At 38.9% G+C, this 20,733-nt stretch overlaps 1 protein-coding gene across 4 annotated transcripts in view; it reads left to right on the forward strand.

Annotated features, from left to right (window-relative positions):
* Nucleotides 1-307: 307 nt before the first annotated feature.
* The window catches only part of LOC114616628 (solute carrier family 12 member 6), an 88,453-nt gene continuing 68,027 nt past the window's right edge, over nt 308-20,733 (forward strand). For 2 of the 4 annotated variants that reach the window (XM_028762055.1, XM_028762057.1), the window contains exon 1: nt 308-1,280. In XM_028762055.1, coding sequence (XP_028617888.1) covers nt 1,010-1,280 — 271 coding nt within the window. In that variant the 5' untranslated portion in view covers nt 308-1,009. Of the gene's footprint in view, nt 1,281-18,638; nt 18,851-20,733 lie in introns of those variants that run through there. The other 2 variants (XM_028762056.1, XM_028762059.1) reach the window with 2 other exon arrangements.

A 20,733-nucleotide genomic window follows, 5' to 3' on the forward strand; every position in this document is an offset into this window, starting at 1 on the left:
CGGCTAGTAAACAACAGCTGCGCGCGCACCCGCATCAGCTGGCGCGAGCTCCCGCACCTGCGACCTCCTCCTCCTTAGCTGGGACCAGCCTGCCTGGCAGTCTTCTCGGCCGAGACCCAAGGAAAGCCGGCGAAAGGCTACCCGCGCCGGGCCCGGGAGGAAAGCGCGTCCTGTCACACGCAGTGCAAACACGGCGAGCGGTCGTGGGCTCGAGGGACTCGCGACGACCTGCCGCGACCCTGCTGTAGGAGCTACCCTGATCCGCTAGCCGCCGCCTCCTCCAGCTCCTTTGCCAGGACGAGACCTCTGGGAGGCAGGAATCCGCTCTGCCTCGGCATCCTCTCGTTGCTCTCCTCTTTCTCCATCCTGTAGTGTGGGGGTATTTTCCCGTTATGCATGCGCATCTCTCCCACCAGACCCACGTGGATTATCGACCTCAAAAACATCGGGTGGCTCAGCACACACCTCCTCCCAGCCAGACCTGTGGGGTATTCACCTGATACACAACAGGTGGCTGGTGCACACGTTTGCGCAATCTGATCCACGCTCTATACGCCTGATAAGGGTGGGCCTGCATGCTCTGTCCTCAGCTAGAACCGTGGGACACTCGGCAGATAAAGGACTAACTACCTCATCCGGACCCTGGGGGTTGAGCCGAGGGAGGCATCACCAGCTGCTGTGAGATCATGGCTCGGAGCCCTCAGCCCTGGACCAGGGGAGATAGCTAGGATTCTGAAGGAACCAAGTTACACAGCATTAGCATCGTTTTGTTCTCATTTTGTTTCTCAAAAAAAAATATTTTTCAGTTACTGGTGGGGCACTTTATAAAACAATTCGCTTGAATTCTAAGTAGAAGGGTTTTTAATTGGCCTTTTGTGGAATGTAAATCAAGGTAATTGAGTTCTTTTTTTTTTCTTCTGTTTTTGCAATCAAAAGTAGCTAGTGTAGGAGGAAAAGAGGTTTTGTGAGCTTTTCCTTTTTTCTTTGTCAAAAAGGAAAGGAAAAAAAAATGCATCCTCCAGAAGCCACCACCAAGATGTCTTCAGTTCGGTTCATGGTGACACCAACGAAGATTGATGACATTCCAGGTTTGTCAGACACCAGCCCGGACCTCAGTTCTCGATCTAGTTCTCGAGTAAGATTTAGCTCCCGAGAAAGTGTGCCAGAAACAAGCCGAAGTGAGCCTATGAGTGAACTGTCTGGGGCCACCACTTCTCTGGCAACTGTTGCCCTAGATCCTCCCAGTGACCGGACTTCTAACCCCCAGGATGTTACCGAGGGTAAGTAGAGACTCGGAGAACAGCATGTTCCAACCCCTGGGTTGACCATGCTGGGTAACTACCCTATTCCATTTTATAGTAATCACCTGGAATTAAGGCCCCTTTGCTAACGAGTGTGGGGATAATAGCGACAGTTAGTAGGTCACTGCAGTAGCCTTTTTGGCGTGGGAAGGTAGCTGGCAAGAGGACAAGGAAATGTATATTTTGATCCTCCTCATTTTTGTCTTATAACTAAAGTGACTGTGGTTAAAGATAAATAACAAAAAATTAAATCGCTTACAAAACAAAAAAATCCTAAACTAAAATTTTATTGGGCTGGATATGTGCTTTCTAGAGAGCTTTGGGGTTTTGACTCCTAAATCAGCGTTTAAGGCAGGTTGCAAGGAGTAGTTACTTGTGTCTTAGTGGCTTCTTTCAAAGACTTTGTTGGGCATCATAAAATTATTTTTTGAAATTTATGTTTTTATAGAATATTTAAAGTAACTGAATTCACTCAAGGAGATGTTATTCTCTTGAACGAATGGAACTTGCAAGAGGGGTTTTTAGTGCCTGATTCTTACATCATTTCCTTTCTGAGCTATAGATAACTATTTTGTATATTGTTAATTGGGTTTCTGTAGTCAGGACATATAGAAACCACCTATTGACCACTTTCCAGAATTGACCTTGAACTGACCAGACTAACTTGTATTGGAAATTTTCATTTGATTTAGTGGGCAGAGGTGGTGCAAAGAGAAAAGTTACTTTTCTTCAGACTCAATTAAAAAGTTTGAGAACTGCTTCTTAAGTTTTATGCTACATTCTGACCAGCATAACCTTTATTTTTTTTTAAGTTTTTCCTTAAGAATCTTAAAGACGTTTAAAATTTCTACACAAGTTTGAAACTATGGCCTTAGCCACTGACTTGTTAAAGCAAGACTGACTTACCATTTCCGGTCTCAGGAAATACTGTTCCTCCTGACCTTAAGTGTTCCGGAAGCCAAAATAGTTTTAGTTCCTCAAATTTGTTTGTTTTCTATGTCTTGAGAAAGGTAGACTTGGTAAAGCTTACAGTTCCAGAATTTACTAATCTTTAGCTAGTCATATTTCTTTTATAGCAGTAGTATGTGTTAATACCTGGTCTAATTGCTTTCCATTGCTTAATAAACCTTACACTGGATTATATACACTGTGTTAAAATTAAAATATGAAATAAAAGATCCTAACTTTCTTTTCTACCATATCTATCTATCTATCTATCTATCTATCTATCTATCTATCTATCTTTCTATGACAGGATCTCAAGTAGCTAAGGCTGACGTTGAATTTTCTATGTGGTCAAGGATGAGCTTGAACCTGCCTCTACCTCCCAAGTGTTGGGATTGAAGGCCTTCTCAACCACACCCAGTTTTATGTGATGTTGTGGATGGAACTCAAGGCCTCTTGCATGCTAGGCAGGCACCAAATTACTTCCAAATTATAGTTTTAATCTTTAATTCATCACACTACATTTGAATTGTTAAAAAATGCCAGTTAAAAACTACAATGTACATAAGTCCCTTCAAGGAGTACTGATACCTTTTCATTCAGTTCTATAATCCAGTCAGCTTGATCAGGTCTTACATCCTATGTCCCTACTCAAGACTATGACTACAATGTCTACATCACTTTGTTGTGTTTATTTACATATTATCTTTCCAAACCAGACTATAAAGTTCTAGAGGACAGGGGAACAGTTTTTGGACTTAGAATAATGTATGATATCACATCTATTTTGTGCTCAGTAGTGAGTCAAAGAACTTCCAGACATATCCAAAAAGAAATTCAACAGAATTTTAAAGGATATGGTGAAGGACCAAAGGTGATGGCACACTCCGTTAATCTCAGCACTTGGGAGGCAGAGGCAGGTGATCTGTGAGTTCAAGGCCAGCTGTGCCTGCATGCATATGTGTGTTTGTGTGTGTGTGTGTGTGTGTGTGTGTGTGTGTGTGTGTGTATGTATGAATATGATAAAGGAGATAGATGAAAGGCAACTACTGAAGCAGAGAAGAGAAGCAGATTTTGTGTGTGTGTGTGTGTGTGATGTATAACCAGAGAATTGTTTTAAATGTTTCTGTCCTAGTGCCATTTTTAGACATTCTGATTTATTTAGATTAATATTAAAAAACAAAAACCTCTCCAGCTGGTTCTGCTATGAAAACAGTGCTGACTACAGCTCAAATGGAAGAATGACTAATGCTACATACATGAAAAATACTTTTAATGTCATTTGAAAGGTGATCCAACGTGCACCAAGTGTTTAGGATACATCTAGCTTTTTAAGAAAATATTAGAGGATGTTATACAATACTTACCTACATTTGGAATCATTACATCATTTTTTCTTTGTTTTGTTTTGTTTTCGAAACAGGGTTTCTCTGTGTAGCCCTGGCTGTCCTGGAACTCACTCTGTAGACCAGGCTGGCCTTGAACTCAGAAATCCACCTCCCTCTGCCTCCCAAGTGCTGGGATTAAAGGTGTGTGCCACCACTGCTCAGCTGCATTTCTTGTGGAAGTTACCCTACCCAGTTCCTCTCCCAGTTCTGTGATTTTGTATAAGTAGGTCTCATCCAATCCCAAGCCCTTTTCATAGGGCAGTGGTTTTAAAATGCGAAGCACTTTTTTGTTTGTTTTTTACTACAAAGTCCCACTATGCAGTCCTAGCTGGACTAGAACTTGCTACAAAGGCCATGTTGGACTTGAATTCACAGAGCTGTCTGCCTCTGCCTCCTGAGTGCTAATATTAAAAGGTTGTAACTCCATTCTCAGCCTCACCAAGCATTACTTTTTTTTTTTTTTTTTTTTTTTTTTTTTTTTTTTTTTTTTTTGAGACAGGGTTTCTCTTTATAGCCCGGGCTGTTCTGGAACTCACTCTGTAGACCAGGCTCCACCTGTCTCTGCCTCCCAAGTGCTGGGATTAAAGGCGTGCGCCACCACCACCTGGCTATGATACTTTGGTCTCTAAAGCTAGTAGAATTCCAAGATCAAGTCATAGAAGTGAGATGTGTGGACCATAATTGATACATTGACAAAAGAAAAATTACACTTAGTATGGCTCATTTTAAAACCTGATAGTATACTAATATTACTCTATCACAAAAGCAATCAGCCAAATTCAGAATATGGGAAATTGTATTTAATGAGTTACATTCTTCAAAATATGAATGGCACAGGTTAGAAGTAGAGTGATCTATAGATTAAAAAGAGCCATGTCAATTAAATGCAGTGTGTAGGTTTGGTTTAGCTCCTACAGTGGCCAGAAGGACTATAAAAAGACACTTGTGAGATAATGGGAACTGGGTAGATAGTGTGTATCTGTAGTCCCAGTACTCAAGATAACAGAATATAGGAATCAGTTATACCTACAAACAGTCCTCCAGCCTAGACAGCATAGTGAGACACTGCCGCAAAAACAAATCAAAGTCTGGTAGATCTGACTGCCCTTGAAATCACTCTGTAGACCAAGATGTCCTCAAACTTGGAGATTGGACTGCCTCTGCCTCTCAGGTGTTGTTATTAATGGTGTTTGTCACCACCACCACCACCTTAATTACATATGAAGGCAAAACCACATAACATACATATGTAGTACATACATGAGACATTTTGCCTGAGCAGTAGTTCAATGGTTGGTTAGTAAAGAATATTTTCTTACTTCTAAGGTATACCTTTGTCCTGTTTTAACATTTCTTGTTTTCAGAACATTTTATTCCTGCTGCCCTTGAATGTCTGTATATGTGTGTGTGAACATGTGTGTGTTGTTAAGAGACTGAACCCAGGGTCTGTTGCCTTGCTAACAATGGCCTGCCATGTTCTGCCACTGAGAAGTCTCCAGACATATATTTAAATTTTGTTGTTGTACTAAAGGTTGGTCTCTGTGTAACTCTTATAGGTTCACTTTGTCTCAAATTCATTAATCTTCTACCTCTATTACCTAAGTGCATATTTTATTTTTGAAGTGAGATGCATGCACAAGTGTGTGCACGCATGTGTGCGTGCATGCGTGTGTGTATGCATGTGCATTCACAAACGTGAGCGTGCATTTGTAAGCCAGAATCTTAGGTATCATCTCTGCAGCTACCCATCTTACTTTTGAGATAGGGTCTCTCACTGATATTTGGTGCTCATTAATTAGGATAGGCTGGCTGGGCTGGATAGCTGTTATTCCAATTTTTAAGCTCCTTCTAAGTCAGTAATGAACCTTAATTTACAAGGTTCATAATCCAAGTCAGAATAAATACTCTCATGGACTGATAAGATGGTTTGTGGCTAAAGACACATGCCGCCAAACCTGATGACCTGAGTTCAGTCTTAGGACCCACACGATGGAAAGAGAAAACCAGTTCCTAAAAGGTTATTTATTATCTGTCTTCCACCAGCATATGTACATGAATTAATGCGCATGTGCGCAAATACACACCCCCCAAATATGTAATAAATCTGAGAACTATAGAAAATTTGAAATATCGAAAATTTTTTCCATAGAGTAACTGATAAGATGGAAGTTTTGAAATGTGCAGTATTTAGGGCTGGAGAAGTGGCTCCGCACACTCTTCTTGGAGAAGGCCTCAATGGAGTATGAGTCTCAGCACTCACGCCAGGCATCTCGCAGGAGCCTGTATCTCCAGCTTCAGGGGACCGATGACTCCTCCAAGGGCACTGCTGTTCATTCACCTGCACACACAGTCCTACCAACATGTAAATACAATTAAAAATAGTTTTTTAAAAATGTGTAGTTTTTAAAATTAAAAAGCTCAGAACTAGAAAAAAAGCAATATTAAGTCATAAGTGGCAGGTATATGGTTTTTTTGTTGTTTTGATTTTTATATTTAGTTTAGTTTTTCTTTTGATATTTTATTTTTGTGGGTATAAGTGTGCACCATAAGGCACATGCAGAGGTTTAAGAAAAGTTTGAAGAGGTGGTTCTCTTCCAGCATGTAAGTCCTAGAGACTGAATCCAGGTAGCTGGGCTTTGAAACAAATGCCTGTGACCTTTGTCACCTCAGCGACCCCTTATGTTTACTTTTTACTCCTAATTTTAGTTCTTTGTATTTAAGATCTCTCTTTAGTCAGGAACTAGCCTCATTCCAGCCTCTAGGTTCCTCACCTAATTAATCAGTGGCAGCTTTTGCTTTGCTGTTTATTGGTGAATTTAATAAACCTTGGTATGTTTCAAAGTGACCTTGAGAAGTCTATACACAAAAGGCAGTTGATAGCATTTATCTGTTTGCTTTCATAATCATTTAGTACATTTAAGATTTTTGGCTAAATGGCACTTAAGTTTCTTCCAGCTTACCAGTTAGGTTTGCCTTCACTTTGATGAAAAGCTCTTCATTTTACATAATGTTGGTTAAAGAAAAAAGAAAACACTATTAAATAAAAACCTGGGCATACACATGTACTTTTTCACCTAAGGAGTGACTACAGTTGTCTGTACAGGAAGTTACAACACAGATTAAACTTTTTAAAAAAATATTTATGTATGTATTTATTTTATGTATGTGAGTACACTGTCGCTGTCTTCAGACACACCAAAAGAGGGCATCAGATTCTATTGCAGATGGTTGTGAGTCACCATGTGGTTGCTGGTAATTCAGGTCCTCTGGAAGAGCAGTCAGTGCTCTTAACTGCTGAGCCATCTCTCCAGCCCTAAACTCTTTTTTTCCCTAGATTTATTTATTTTATGTATGTGAGTGCTCTATCTGTATGTGCACCTGCTGCCAGAAGAGAAACTGATTATAGTTGCAATTTGTTTTGCTTTGAGGTTATTTGCATTATTACCTTAAACATATAAATAATGTTTATTTTCATTATTGAAAATATGAAAAGTGGCTAGTTACATCCTAAGATACATACAAAGGACTTATGATTGATTTCTTTCCTAGGTTAGCAGTGTGCTCTATTTCACTTAAGGGACTAAGCACAGGCAGGAGCTAGGATTCATGTTCTTCTGTATAAATAATGTTTTTTCCTTTCCTGAAAAAATAAAAGCAAGATTTGAATTTTTTTCACCATGGATTTTTGTTTGTTTTGTTTTGTTTTTTTCCTGTGCTAAGATAAATTTTTTCTTATCTAATAAAAAAATCTGAGGCATCAGATAAGTAGACTGGCCAGATTCGTGGTAATCATTGAAAAGTAGTGATTGAGGCCAGGAGTAGTGTTTATGTCTTACATAACCTGCCAGAATGTTTATTAAATTGTAATTATATAGTAATATAGCAGATTCATGAAAGAAATACCCTGGGACATTATTTTGCCTGACATTTGGAGGAAAGCTACAAACAGAAGGCAATACAATTACATGTTCTCTAGATTGCTAGCGTCCGTGTTTCTTAAAGGAAATTCAGCCTAAGAAAATGTATGTGTGCTCATATCTAGTGCAGTGTAGTACTGCTGAGTCACTGCACACTTTACATTAGTCTAGTGCAGTGTAGTACTGCTGAGTCACTGCACACTCTACATTAGTCTAGCAGTAAAGTTAGTAAATATTCATGTTTTGAGCCAAGTCTTAGTGAAGTTTTGTATCTTTTTTCTTTATTCTTTTTTTTTTTTTTTTTTGTTTTTCAAGACAGGGTTTCTCTGTGCAGCCCTGGCTGTCCTGGAACTCACTTTGTAGACCAGGCTGGCCTTGAACTCAGAAATCCGCCTGCCTCTGCCTCCCAAGTGCTGGGATCAAAGGCGCGCTACCACCACCCGGCCTTTTCTTGATTCTTTATTTTTATTACTTCTCCTCCTCCTCCTCCTCCTGACAGGGGTTTTTTTGTATAGCTTTAACTGGCCTAGAACTAGCTCTGTAGACCAGGCAGAGTCCTGCCTGCCCCTGCCTTTGGAGTGCTGAAAGTAACCGCTGCCCGGCCTGCCTGGCTTCTTCTTCTTCTTCTTTTTTTTTTGTTGTTGGTTTTTTGGTTTTTGTTTTTTGTTTGTTTGTTTGTTTGTTTGTTTCGAGACAGGGTTTCTCTGTGTAGTCCTGGCTGTCCTGGAACTCACTTTGTAGACCAGGCTGGCCTCAAAACTCAGAAATCCACCTGCCTCTACCGCCCGGCCTGCCTGGCTTCTTTATTTATCTTTTAATGTTTTTTTTTGTTTTTTTTTACCGCCCGGCCTGCCTGGCTTCTTTATTTATCTTTTAATGTTTTTTTTGTTTTTGTTTTTTTTGTTTTTGTTTTGTTTTTTTGAGGCAGTCTTGCTGCTGTTTAGCCCAATTGGCCTTGAATGTGGATCTTCCCCCTTCAACCTGAGTTCCTGGATACTAGGCGTTCACCCCCACCATATCTGGCTCAGGAAATCTCTTCGGAAATGGACTTTTGGAGGGGGGAAGAAACGAAGCAGTGATTCATAAAATCATTTTTTTTTTAAAGTAGAAATTAAATGAACAAGGATGGTCCTGAACTGGGGAAGCCACTCAGTGATAGACTACTAACATAGCATATGCAAGGCCCTGGGGTCAACAGTTGGCACCACAGAGAAACTATTGCTTGATTAATCAATTATTTTGTTAACAAAGACATTTTCTTTGAGACTTAGTTTTCCTTATGTTTTTTAAGACTATGTTTATAGTTTTGACAATACATCCCATAGTGTTATGTTTATATTCTGTAGACTTTTCATCAGTAGACATGCATTGTTAACCTGCCAATCACTTAATAACAGAAAAATGAAATGTGTAGATGGGATATTGAACTGCAGTGAGGAACTGAGATGTTTGTATTCTTAGCCACCAATGCTGCCTCATTGGTTGGTGATTCTTGGATCCAACTTACACCTAAGTTCAGTGACATTAGACCAAGGGAACAGCAGTCCTGTACAGGAAGTTACAACACAGACTAAACTCTCTTGTTTTTCTAAGATTTTTCTATTTTATGTATGTATGTGCACTCGCATACCAGAAGACGACATCAGATCACATTATAGATGGTTTTGAGCCACCATGAGGTTGCTAGGAATTGAACTCAGGACCACTAGAAGAGCAGCTAGTGCTCTTAACTACTGAGCCATTTCTCCAACCTCATGGATTAAACTCTTAAGAGACAACTTTAAGAGCCAGACACTTAGTTTCCAGAGGCATTTAGTAATACCTCATTTAATGTTTGGACCTTGCTGCCAAAAATGACTGAGTTAGCCATCACGTCCTATTACATCCCTCCAGTGAACACTCACAGCTTTGGGCTCCTGAAGAAGTGACCGGTCTGAGCAGAGCAGTGGGGTGTTATGTTCTCCTGGTTCTTGCTTGCTTGTGTATTGTACTCACGGTTGTACAGTTCATTGACTAACAAGACTGAACTCTCTTGCAGGGCTGGAGACAGTGTCTTGCATTGTTTCTTACCCATTTCTGGTACCTACTGGACACTGTAATAGTATAGAGTAAATGCATGATTCTTTGAGAGTCTTGAGGCCTCAACCAGAGGACTCTGCCTTTTGTTCTCTACAACAGTATGAATCTACCAGGAAGGAATGTCTCATCTTTTATCTATAAGACTTTCAGCCCTAAAATTTATTAAATATTAACCACTACAATCATTTTATAGAAATCTGTTTTCATAGCTTTTAAATAGTATGTCCTTGCTATCCTTGTTACCTGGTCTTCACAACAGTAATTCACTCACCCTTTCTGTACTTGTATGCTACGTGAGATAAAACTTAGAATTTTAAGTCATTTAAATTGAAAATTGTTTTAGATACTTAATTTTATGTGTATGAGTGTTTCGCCTACATGTATGTGTGAGCACTACATGCATACCTAGAGCCTTGAGAGGTCAGGAGAAGCACTGGATCCTCTGGAACTGGAGGTATAGAAGGTTGTGTGCTACCATGTGGATGCTGGAGTTGAATTCAGTTCTGCTAGAATAAGTGCTCTTAACCATTGAGCCATCTTCCTGGCCCATTAGTTTGATATTTTAACCTATTATTCAGTCTCTCCATAGCAAATAGATAAAAGGGTTTGCTGAATATGATAAATAGGGAAGGTGTAGGTAGATCTTTTACTGGAAAATGAGAGTATACTTAGCAGACTCCACCAATAGCAGCCACTCTAAATTTAAGTAGTGAACTGCTCATTATTTTCTGGGAGGTGTTTACAACATTCTGTAAAACACCCATTCCGAGTGTAGTATGCAGACAGTGTTGGGTCATATTGCCTATCTGAGGAAGTAAGGTTGAAATGAAATTTTAGAAGTTGCATAGTAGCTTAATAGAGTAATACTATATCTGCTGAGTTTCATGATTTAAAAACTTGGGATTTATTTGGTATATCTTTATTTCATTTATTTCATTAATTCACCTTGTTATTCATAAGATTATTAACATGTAATGAATTGAATATTTAAAAAATTGTGCTTGGCATGGTTGCACACTCCTGAGAAGGTGGAGGCAGGATGATCAGGGCTTTAAAGCCAGTCTCCATTGCATGATGAGTTTGAGGCTGGGCCAGGCTGAGCCATATGAGACCAAGTCTCATTAAATAGAAAAAAAGACTTCACCAGAAATAGTTTGCAAAACACTATTCTAAAACAGCAGTTAATCATCTTTTATACTTGTGCCTGACCCTCCAAATGACACTACACTCAATGGAGGGATTGAGTAGTTTCTCTACCATTGGTTCTAAGTAGGAGTCTGGAATAGGTTTTTCTTTCATGCAACTGTTTTTATCTAAGAATCACTGCTCTAGGGCTGGGAAAATGAGTTTGTATGAGAGTGCTTACTGTATAAGCATGGGGATCTGAGTTCAAATCCCAGCTCCCACATTAAGGCCTAGTATGTCTGTATGTGTCTGTAATCCCAGCATCGGGAGATGGCAACTGGTAGATCTTGGGCTCACTGGCCAGTCTGCTTTTCCAGATTCAGTGAACTTCAACTTCTATGAAAGACTTTGTCTCAAGAGAATAAGGCAGAAAGACATAAAAGAGAGAACACTTTATTTCATTTTCTGACTTATACATACACATATGAACACGCTCCAACACACACACACACACACACACACAAAAGATCTTTGTTCAAAAATGTAACATAGGTTTCTTTACAAGATAAGTTTTATACTTTATAAATTCTTCAGTTCAGACATTTTAAATAAATGATAGATGGAGGAACTCATGAGGGCTTGCGCCTAACTGAGGAGTTATTGGTAGCTAACAGCTGCTGGAGAAGTGAATGAGGGGGCATTTTTCTTCAGTGGTGTAAACACTGGTAGGTAGCCTGTGCCCTGACTAACCCATACCATGCTCATGCAAGCAACACTAATTAACTTGAGTGGGTCACTTAAAAAAATACATGAATCTAGAAAGGGGATTTACTGGAAAGAAAGAATTCGGTGGGAGTGAGAAGAACAAAAGAGGGTAAGGAAGCAATATTATCAAAATATGTTCTATACATTTATAAAAGTGTCCACATAAATGAAAGTATAATTTTTAACTTACTTGAGTGCTGGCTAATGGTTACCATGATTTAGTAAAAATATCTACTTAAAGCCAGATGTGGTTGTGCAGGCCTTAAATTCCCGCACTAGGGAGGCAGCAGCAGATAGATCTTTGTGAGGCTAGACCAGCCTGATATATGTAGTGAGCTCCAGACCCTGTTTCAAAAACCAGAATCAGAAAGCCTACCATAACTATTGTGAAAACAATCATATGTTGGAACTCTTCAAGTACTTGCTGCTGCCTTTACTATTTGTTTAAAATGCCGTTGGAAATAAAATGAATACTGTCGTGTATAGTCATCTATTGGACTTGATTTGAAGGGTCCACCTCAGGTATTTATTTAGCTCCTAACAGCAGAGAAAGTACTTTAAACGCTGTCTAAAAACTGCAGGAGTTTAGGAGAAGTTCATGTGATTTGAATCTGTTTCAAGGCCAGAATTCATTGCACTTCACTGAGGATTCTCAGTGAGCACTATACTTTCATAAACTCTTATCCTGTGTGGTATGTGGTCATATGTGTATAAGTTAATGAGAGAATTCTGTGAACATGTATATGCAGATGAAGACTGCACAGTGTGGGCTCATGGTATCTAGTCTGTTGTATCTATGTTCTGTTTTAAAAATGTTTTTATTTTTATTGTGTATGTATTGCTATTTTGCCTGTATGTATGCCTGTGTCCATGTGTGTACCTGATGCCCATGGAGGTCAGAAGAGGGCAATGGATTCCCTTGGACTGGAATTACAGATGGTTGTGAGATTCCTTGTTGGTGTTAGGAATCAAAAATCCAGGTTCTCTGGAAGAACAGCCAATGAACAGCTGAGCCATCTCTCCTGCTTCTGTGTCCAGTTTTTAAAGATAATATGCCTGAACCTTTGATCAAATTTAATTTTATATTTAATTTTAAAGTGGGTTCTGTCTGGGCAGAGGTGGCGCACGCCTTTAATCCCAGCACTTGGGAGGCAGAGACAGGTTGATTTCTGAGTTCGAGGCCAGCCTGGTCTACAGAGTGAGTTCCAAGACAGCCAGGGCTACACAGAGAAACCCTGTCTCAAAAAAAAAAAAAAGTGTGTTCTATTTAAATTTAAATATACTACAAAATGTTTAACATATCTGTGGGATGTTCTCAAGAGTGCACAAAATGGCACATGTCATAGTTCATGTTTTAAGATACATAGAACAGTTAAATATCGGGGGTTTTGCTTTCTACTTACTAATAGTTTTCTTATGTCATGGACCCAACTTTCAAATAGGTGCTAGAAGAAACTTAAAACTATTTCAAGGTAGGCATGATGCCCCTTATTTCTCTCACTATAAGGAGGCTGAGGCAGGAGGATCATAAGATCCAGACCAGCTTAGGCTACTATCAAGACCCAGTCTCAAAATGAAGACAAAAAAACAAAAATGACAACAAAACCATTCAGCAATCAGATCATATGCCTCTAGGCTGGGTGTGGTGACACCACCTTTAATCCCATCATGTGGGAGGCAGAGGCATCTCTGTGAGTTTGAGGCTAGTCTGGTCTACAGAGTAAGTTCAGAATAGTCAGAACTACATAGTGGGACCCTGTCTCAAAAACAAAACAAAACAAAAAAACAAAAACCAACCAACCAAACAAAGCTAAAGATCATATGGCTCTATTATATTCATATATAACTGTCAGTTTCCAAAAACCAAGATAAAAATGCATATGATTTGACCAAAATTTGAGTATTTTTGCCATTGGAGAGAATAATTAAAACATCTTATGATTTGATAATTTTTGTGAAAATAATTTTGTACTAACTTGTCCTTGTTCTAGTCTCTTCACTGTGTTTAACTCATCTTTATTTTTATTTATTTTTAGTTTTTTTGGTTTTTTGAGACAGGGTTTCTCTGTATAGCCCTGGCTCTTCTGGAACTCACTCTGTAGACCAGGCTGGCCTCAAACTCAGAAATCCACCTGCCTCTGCCTCCCAAGTGCTGGGATTAAAGACGTGCGCCACCACCGCCCGGCTTTAATTTTTTTTTAAATAAACGGCTTGAATCAGACAAAACACTGGTTATAATGAATTGTAAGTTCAACCTAAAAATACATAATTGCATGGGGTGGCACAGTAAGTTATAATTTAAAAATAATTATCTCAGATAGCCTCGTTCTTTTGAAGGATGACAGTTCTGACAATTTGAAGATAGTTACAAATAAACGGTTTTTACTGAAACTAATTAGCAAAGAAAATATGTCTACACTGTTGAAGGAGACATTAAAGATGCTCCATTGCATAAAGACCGATGGCCTGGCCTGGGTATCTTATTAATTTTAAATGCTGCACATTTTAAAAACGTGACAGTGTAAATATTTCAAACCTGCACAACAACCCTCTCAACATCCACAGCTCTAAAATGAAGCACAAGCAAAACATTTATGCAGCTCTTGAACCTGTGTGTGAAAAGGAGGGTAGCCCCACAGGAATGCTGAGAGTCATCTTCCATTGGAACGTTTCCTACGGTTTCATTAGGAAAATGTTCAAACATACAGCAAACTTGAAGGACTAATGCAGTGCCCACTCATAATTTTTATTCTGTAGGTTACTATACCTTTCCCCTTCATTTATCTATTTTTAAGCATTTTAAAGTTGTAGGAATCAAAATGCTTCACCCAACAACACTGATATGTGTTTCATTTGCAAAATGCTTCACCCAACAACACTGATATGTGTTTCATTTGTGTTGTCTATAGTGCATAATCTCTAATGCTGTGGTGTGAATTTACCCAATTTCTCCTATTCCCTGTTGAGTAACAGTCCTCTGTCTAAATCTACTGAAGTGTTTATCCTATTGATTTATAGATACTGGCCTGTTCCCTATTTGGGCCACTTGGATCATTGTGAAAAAAGCTGCTATATACATACTTGATTTTTTTTGGGGGGTGGGGGTGGGGGAACTACATCTTTTAGTACTCTTTGTTAAAAATACCAAGAGGGTTTGCTGGGTCATATGGTGAAAGTATGTTTTAGACTTATAGAAAGTTCCCAGAACTTTCCCCAAGGTATTTATATGTACTCTCCATTTTTTTCATGATAATCTCTGATAGGGAGTACTTTTTCAAATGTTTCTTAGCCATTTGTTTGTTGTCCTTTGTCAGTTGTTTGTTTTAATCATAAGTCTTGTCTTTTTATTACTGAGTTTAAGAAATCTTTGTGTGGGGCTGGAGAGATGGCTCAGTGGTTAAGAGCACTGACTGTTCTTCCAGAGGTTCTGAGTTCAATTCCTAGCAGCCACAAGGTGGCTCACAACCATTTGTAATGAGATCCTATGCCCTCTTCTGGTGTGTCTGAAGACAGCTACAGTGTACTCATACACATAAAATAAATAAATAAATATGAAAAAAAAGAAATCTTTGTGTAGTTATATCCAAAGTCCTGTATTTCAAGGTAAATTGAGATACCAGTTCACTTTCCTACAAACTTGAATGTGTATTATTATTTAAAGCTTAGAATTTCTTGAAGCCTCTTTTTCTTTTGACGTTAACTTCGTATACAGTGAAATGCAAAGGGAGATTCCAAGTGAATTACTGAAATTGACAAAAGCATACTCCTAAGCCCTAGCAAGACCTCTATTGTCGTCATCTCAGGAAGTTTTACCACATTAGAGCCCAGTTAATCTCTACTCCACCTTCTCAGAGGCAACCATTGTACTAATTAGAAAGGCCATTAGCATGAATATAACAACAATAGGTTATATTCTAACATTCTCACTCACGTATATTTGATCCTGGCCTCCTCATTGGCCCCTTTCCTTCCCCCTCACTGGCACCCTGACTCTTCATCAGTAGTCCCGCCGTCCATGTACAAGCTGTAGTATAATAGTTGTCATTCTGAGCACAGCTTATTTTGCTTAATGTGATGATTTCTGGTTGCTCTCGTTTTTTTTTTTTTAAACCCATGTTTTCTTTATCTATTATTTCTTGTTAAACACCTAGATGGATTTCACCTGACTTTCCATGCCATAGACTAGTGTCTGTTTTAAAACCTTAAAGCACTCCAGACACATTCATGTTGTGCTTATCTATTGTTCATTTTTAATTTTTTGAATAGTAAATATACTTTGACTCTATATTTTTCTTAGGAATGAATATCTAAGGTATTTCCACTTTAGAAACTTGAGGAATATGAACATTTCGTGGAGCACAGTTTGACTGTTAGGAGTAAATGCTTGAGAGTGAAGTTGTTGAGTGCTAGGGCAAGTCTAGGCTATTTTCCATAGTTATCCCCATTAACAGCCCCAGCCACAATGTTTGAGAGTCCTTTCATTCCTTTCATGCCACATTTGGTCTTACTAATTTTAGCTGTCTCAGTGGGACTGTATTAGTACTTTATTGTGACAGTGCATTGCATTTTAAGTATCTGTTTATGACATCTCACCTTTATGTAATTACTCTTTGTCCACATCATTCATATTTTAACATTACTTCACCTTCAGTGTTCTATGGCCTGCACTTCTATCTACAGTTCATCCTAGGAGAGAACTGTAAAACTGCTGACCACTGTGGTACAGAGCACTGAGTTGGTAAATAAATTACTCCTATCATAGAGTTTATTAACAGGACTTTGTCACATTCTTACTTGTTTAGTTTGGTGGACTATTAGAGAGGAGGAAGGTGAGAGGATAACATTTAGATTTAGTCCTTTTTTTAAAAGATTTATTTTTGAGTGGGTGTGTTTATGTCCATATGCATTCGCATGCATGCAGGTACGTGTAAATGAGAACAGAGGCATCAGAATCCTTGGGACTAGAGTTAAAGACAGTTGTAAGCTGCCTGGTGTAGATGCTGGGATTCGAACTTGAGTCCTCAAGAATGCCTAAAATTCCTAAGAGTGTTCTCTTAATTGCTATGTGGTCTCTCCAGCCTTTGGATCTAGACTTATACACACAGAAGTTATATACGTGCTTGTAAACAGTGTTTCTGTCCACCAACTGCAGAACACTAGCCACAGTTCTGTTCTTCTTAAGATGAATGTGAAAGACAGGGTTCATGTAGAAAATGTACTGGTACCAAAAGTATTAATGAATGTTGAACTCTGAATGTAAGAGTGAAACCTTTGACAGGTTGGTACTTTTAAGTTCCTTCAAATAAATCAGTGGAGTAGCTGAGTTATAAATATGGACAAAACACAAAAACAAATGACAATTTATTTCAAAGAAATAGATATTAAATAAGCCAGGTCAGGTGGTGCATACCTTGATTTCCAGCACTAGAGAAACAGAGGCAGGCGGAGGTCCTGTCTCAAAAGACACACATGCGGGATGGGGGGGAGAGATGAAAATATTCTTCTTCTTTTTGTTTTTTGTTTTTTTCGAGACAGAGTTTCTCTGTGTAGCCCTGGCTGTCCTGGACTCACTCTGTAGACTAGGCTGGCCTCGAACTCAGAAATCCACCTTCCTCTGCCTCCCAAGTGCTGGGATTAAAGGCGTGCGCCACCACCGCCCGGCGAAAATATTCTTAAAAAAAAAAAAGACATACACAGACTTCTCCAGTGATAAATTTAACCTCAGTCTTATATTTAAGACTTAAGCAGTCTTATATTTAAATCTTGGTTGTACATTAAAACAGTGTGAAGGGACTTTTAAAAGTCTTATGGTCCAGGCTCTATTGCCAAAGCAGTTAAATAGTAATGTCTGAGAGGGAGCCCAAGCATCAGTATTTTAAAAGCTCCGCAGTTGTGTGAATGCAAACCATGACTATTAGGAACACATGAAGTAAACGTTAAGTACTTGTGAACTTTCTTTTAAATATAGTCTATGTTGCCTACTATAAGGCTTTAGGTATTTTAAAGTTTGCCTTACCATTCACCATGACTTTAGGCATCTTTTGTATGTAAATATTTGTGCAGTGAATTAATGAGACTGATGTAGAGTTTCTAGTGTAATACAGAGTACAAAGGAGGACTGACTACTGGATGGGTCCTCTTTAGAAGTGGTGTGCTTTGAATGAACGATGGCCATGTGCTTTTAGTCTTTAGTCAGTACATTTTGCTCAGTCTTACTTGTCTGGTAGAAGACATTTCTAGTGACAGAGTCTTGCTATGACAACATCAACATGGAAAGTAACATAAGGTTTAATTTACTTATCTCCCTGCTTATGTAATCTGCTGAGCACTTGATATAGCTATTCAATGTTACTGTGGAGTAAAGTATGTTACTTATGTGTGCTTATGGGACTACAGACACCGTAAGGCTATCTCTAGGTTCTTTTTCTTTAAAACAGTTGGGTTGATGCTTTCTTTACACACCATTTTAAAACTTTAAATACAGTTTTCTCTTTTAAACTTGTGCTTTTGATAAAATTGGTTTCTCTTCTTTTATGTCCTTGCATGCATCTGGCAATCTAAACTTTATTGTTTATAAAATGCTTATGTGTCATTAAATATTGGCTAAATAGATGTTTCTCCTAAAGGAGGAGAAAAGCCTTTCACTTTTCAGACTCTTGGCAAGGTTTTTCCATATGCTTTGACCTTAAGCAACAACGGAAACCCGACAGCCTACCTTTTAGTTTCTGAGTTGACATAGTGCCAGTCTTCATTAAAGAAGGTAGTTTGTGAAATAAACTGCCCCCTAATCGTTCTCGTATGAAGTAAATGGACAGATACTGTGAGTAAGAGGTTGACGTGATGGAGCCCCGAGAGGTGGTAGTAAATTAAGTAAAGGAAACAAGTGGGAGGAGACAGGGTGGACAGCTCTTGACGATCTACGCCCGCCCGGGCTTCAGCTTTGTGCCGCCTGGAGAAACAGCCCAGACAGTTGGGGATCCACAGGTTAATAACAATAAGCCAGGGGTGGAGTGCTTAAGCCTTTTAAGAGAATGATAAACACAGCGGAAGGCGTGTCTTCAAGCGTCCCACTCCCTTGGGGCTGTGGTCACGTGGGCTCAGTACTTCCCGATTCCCAGCCACTGTCTCCCTAGGCTGTGCTCTGAGTGTGGAGGGAGGCAGGGACACACAGGAAGGAAATTTAAACGCGGAGAGCTAGGGTCTGTAAGAACAATGCCGCACTTCACCGTGACCAAGGTGGAAGATCCAGAGGAGGGGGCAGCTGGCCCCCTCTCTCATGACCCCAGCCCAGCAGAAGTAAAAGCCCGGATTCAGGATCCCCAAGAACCAGGTAAGTCCTGCACTTGTAGCTTTGGGGACCCACAGACTAGTTTTCGTGAGGGAAGTGGTAACTTGGCCATCAGTCTTCCAACTGTTGCTTACAGATACCGATGGAGAAAAGGCTTGTTTTTTTCAGTTGTTTCACTCCCCGTATATCTGATAACGTGCCTTTTTTTTTTTTCCACCAAGCGGTTTGTTTTTCCCCCACAAAGAGTTTTCTGTGTCCATTACCAACAGGTGAAATTGAATCGGTAGCAATGTATGAAAAGAGGTTTAAAGCACAAAGAAAGTAAAAGTCATTTATGCAGAGTTCAGAATTCAATTTTCGCTCCGATGGCTTAGATGCTATCTAGAAAAAGCTTCGAACCAAACAGATAAGTGTCCTTTTAATCTTAGCAGTTTATATAATATATACAAAGGGAGTATGGTTCGGTAGTTTTGTTCTGTGGACTTTTTTACTTGTGGACCTGCATTTATTCAGAACCCTCTGTGCCTCAATTTACCCGGTACACAATAAATCAGTAACAAATGTTCTAATAACTTAAAAAAAAAGTACATTGGTTGGTCATTGTGGTGATCAGCATAGCATTGAGCTTAATAAAATTATTTAATGAATGTGCTTATCTCTCTTGTGGCCTCAGAATGTTGACAGTTATACTTTCCTGGGGGATTGTGGTTTGGGATTTTTAAACATGCAATTAAAGTCTTAGTTAATACTGTGGTATTAAGTATAGTTACATTTTGACTCTTAAAATTCGTAAATCATCATCAACATCTGTATGTGGACAAAGTTAAGGAAAATGTACAATTCCTCCGTAGTTCTTCCTTGTGACAAGCAGCTGTAGTAGTATCTTAAGTGCTAGAGACTTTTAACTTGAGATGGAGAAAAGTGTTGATACAGTTCTAGGGACCTTTAACTTGAGATGGAGGAAAATGTTGCTATAGAGAAATGTGTTCCACTTATTTGTTCTCATCCTTGGAGTGAGAGAATTTGTCAGGAGACAGTAGAGAAGATAGTTTATGTGAATATTTTGTCCTCTACATAGTTTTTGCTTTGCTGACTATCAGTGAACTCTGAAAGTTAGTCTTCGTTGCCTTGAACTTGAACCTGCTTTTCTATGGCTTCAGGTAGAAGAGCTAGTAGAGACAGTCTCTCAGGCCTGGGTGTATTTGAAGTTACACTTCTCATTTGCTGATGCTTTCAGTTCCTTTAGTGTTTAGTCTGCTGTCTTGAATAATTTCACAAAATGGAAACGACGTGTCTCATCTCTCATTTCTTTGTGCTATTTTTTCCTCTGCCTTTGATTATTTCATCTTTACTAGTCTCATTGTTTTGAGAAATTTGGTTTTTTGGTAGGAGGGGCTAGAGCAGAGTAATAAAATCATTTGATCCATTAACAGCTGCCTAGAAAGCCATAAAAGTTAAAATTGTCTGTTGCTATTAATTTTTTATCTTTTCTGCACTTGTAAAATTTAGTTAATAAATTTCTCCATACTGAATTTGAATCTAAAAAAAAAAAAAAAGAAAGCCATAAAAGTTTTGATGGAACTCAGCTTTATTAATAATACAATATTATTAGGCTTAATATATTTTTCCATAAAATTGCTGTGAAAAAAGAAGAAACAACAGAAATAAGCTAACTGGAATTTTCTAAGAGTCTTTAGTTTGGTGTTTTCTATAACATTGCAGAGAGTATGCACTTGAATAAGCTACGTGACAAGGGAGCAACTCCTGTGAGCGTCTTATCTTAGTTGTCTCTACCGTAAAGTTACAGTAGAAGGAAAGGGCATCCTTTCTTCTTTACGTGTTATTGAAAGTTTATTTCTCTCCCTTCCTGGGCACATTTGCTTGAAATGTAGTGAGTTTTAGCCCCTTGCTCTTCTAAGTTGAAA

The sequence above is a fragment of the Grammomys surdaster genome, unplaced genomic scaffold (genome assembly GCF_004785775.1).
Source record: "Grammomys surdaster isolate TR1022 unplaced genomic scaffold, NIH_TR_1.0 332765, whole genome shotgun sequence".
NCBI classification, from domain to species: domain Eukaryota; kingdom Metazoa; phylum Chordata; class Mammalia; order Rodentia; family Muridae; genus Grammomys; species Grammomys surdaster.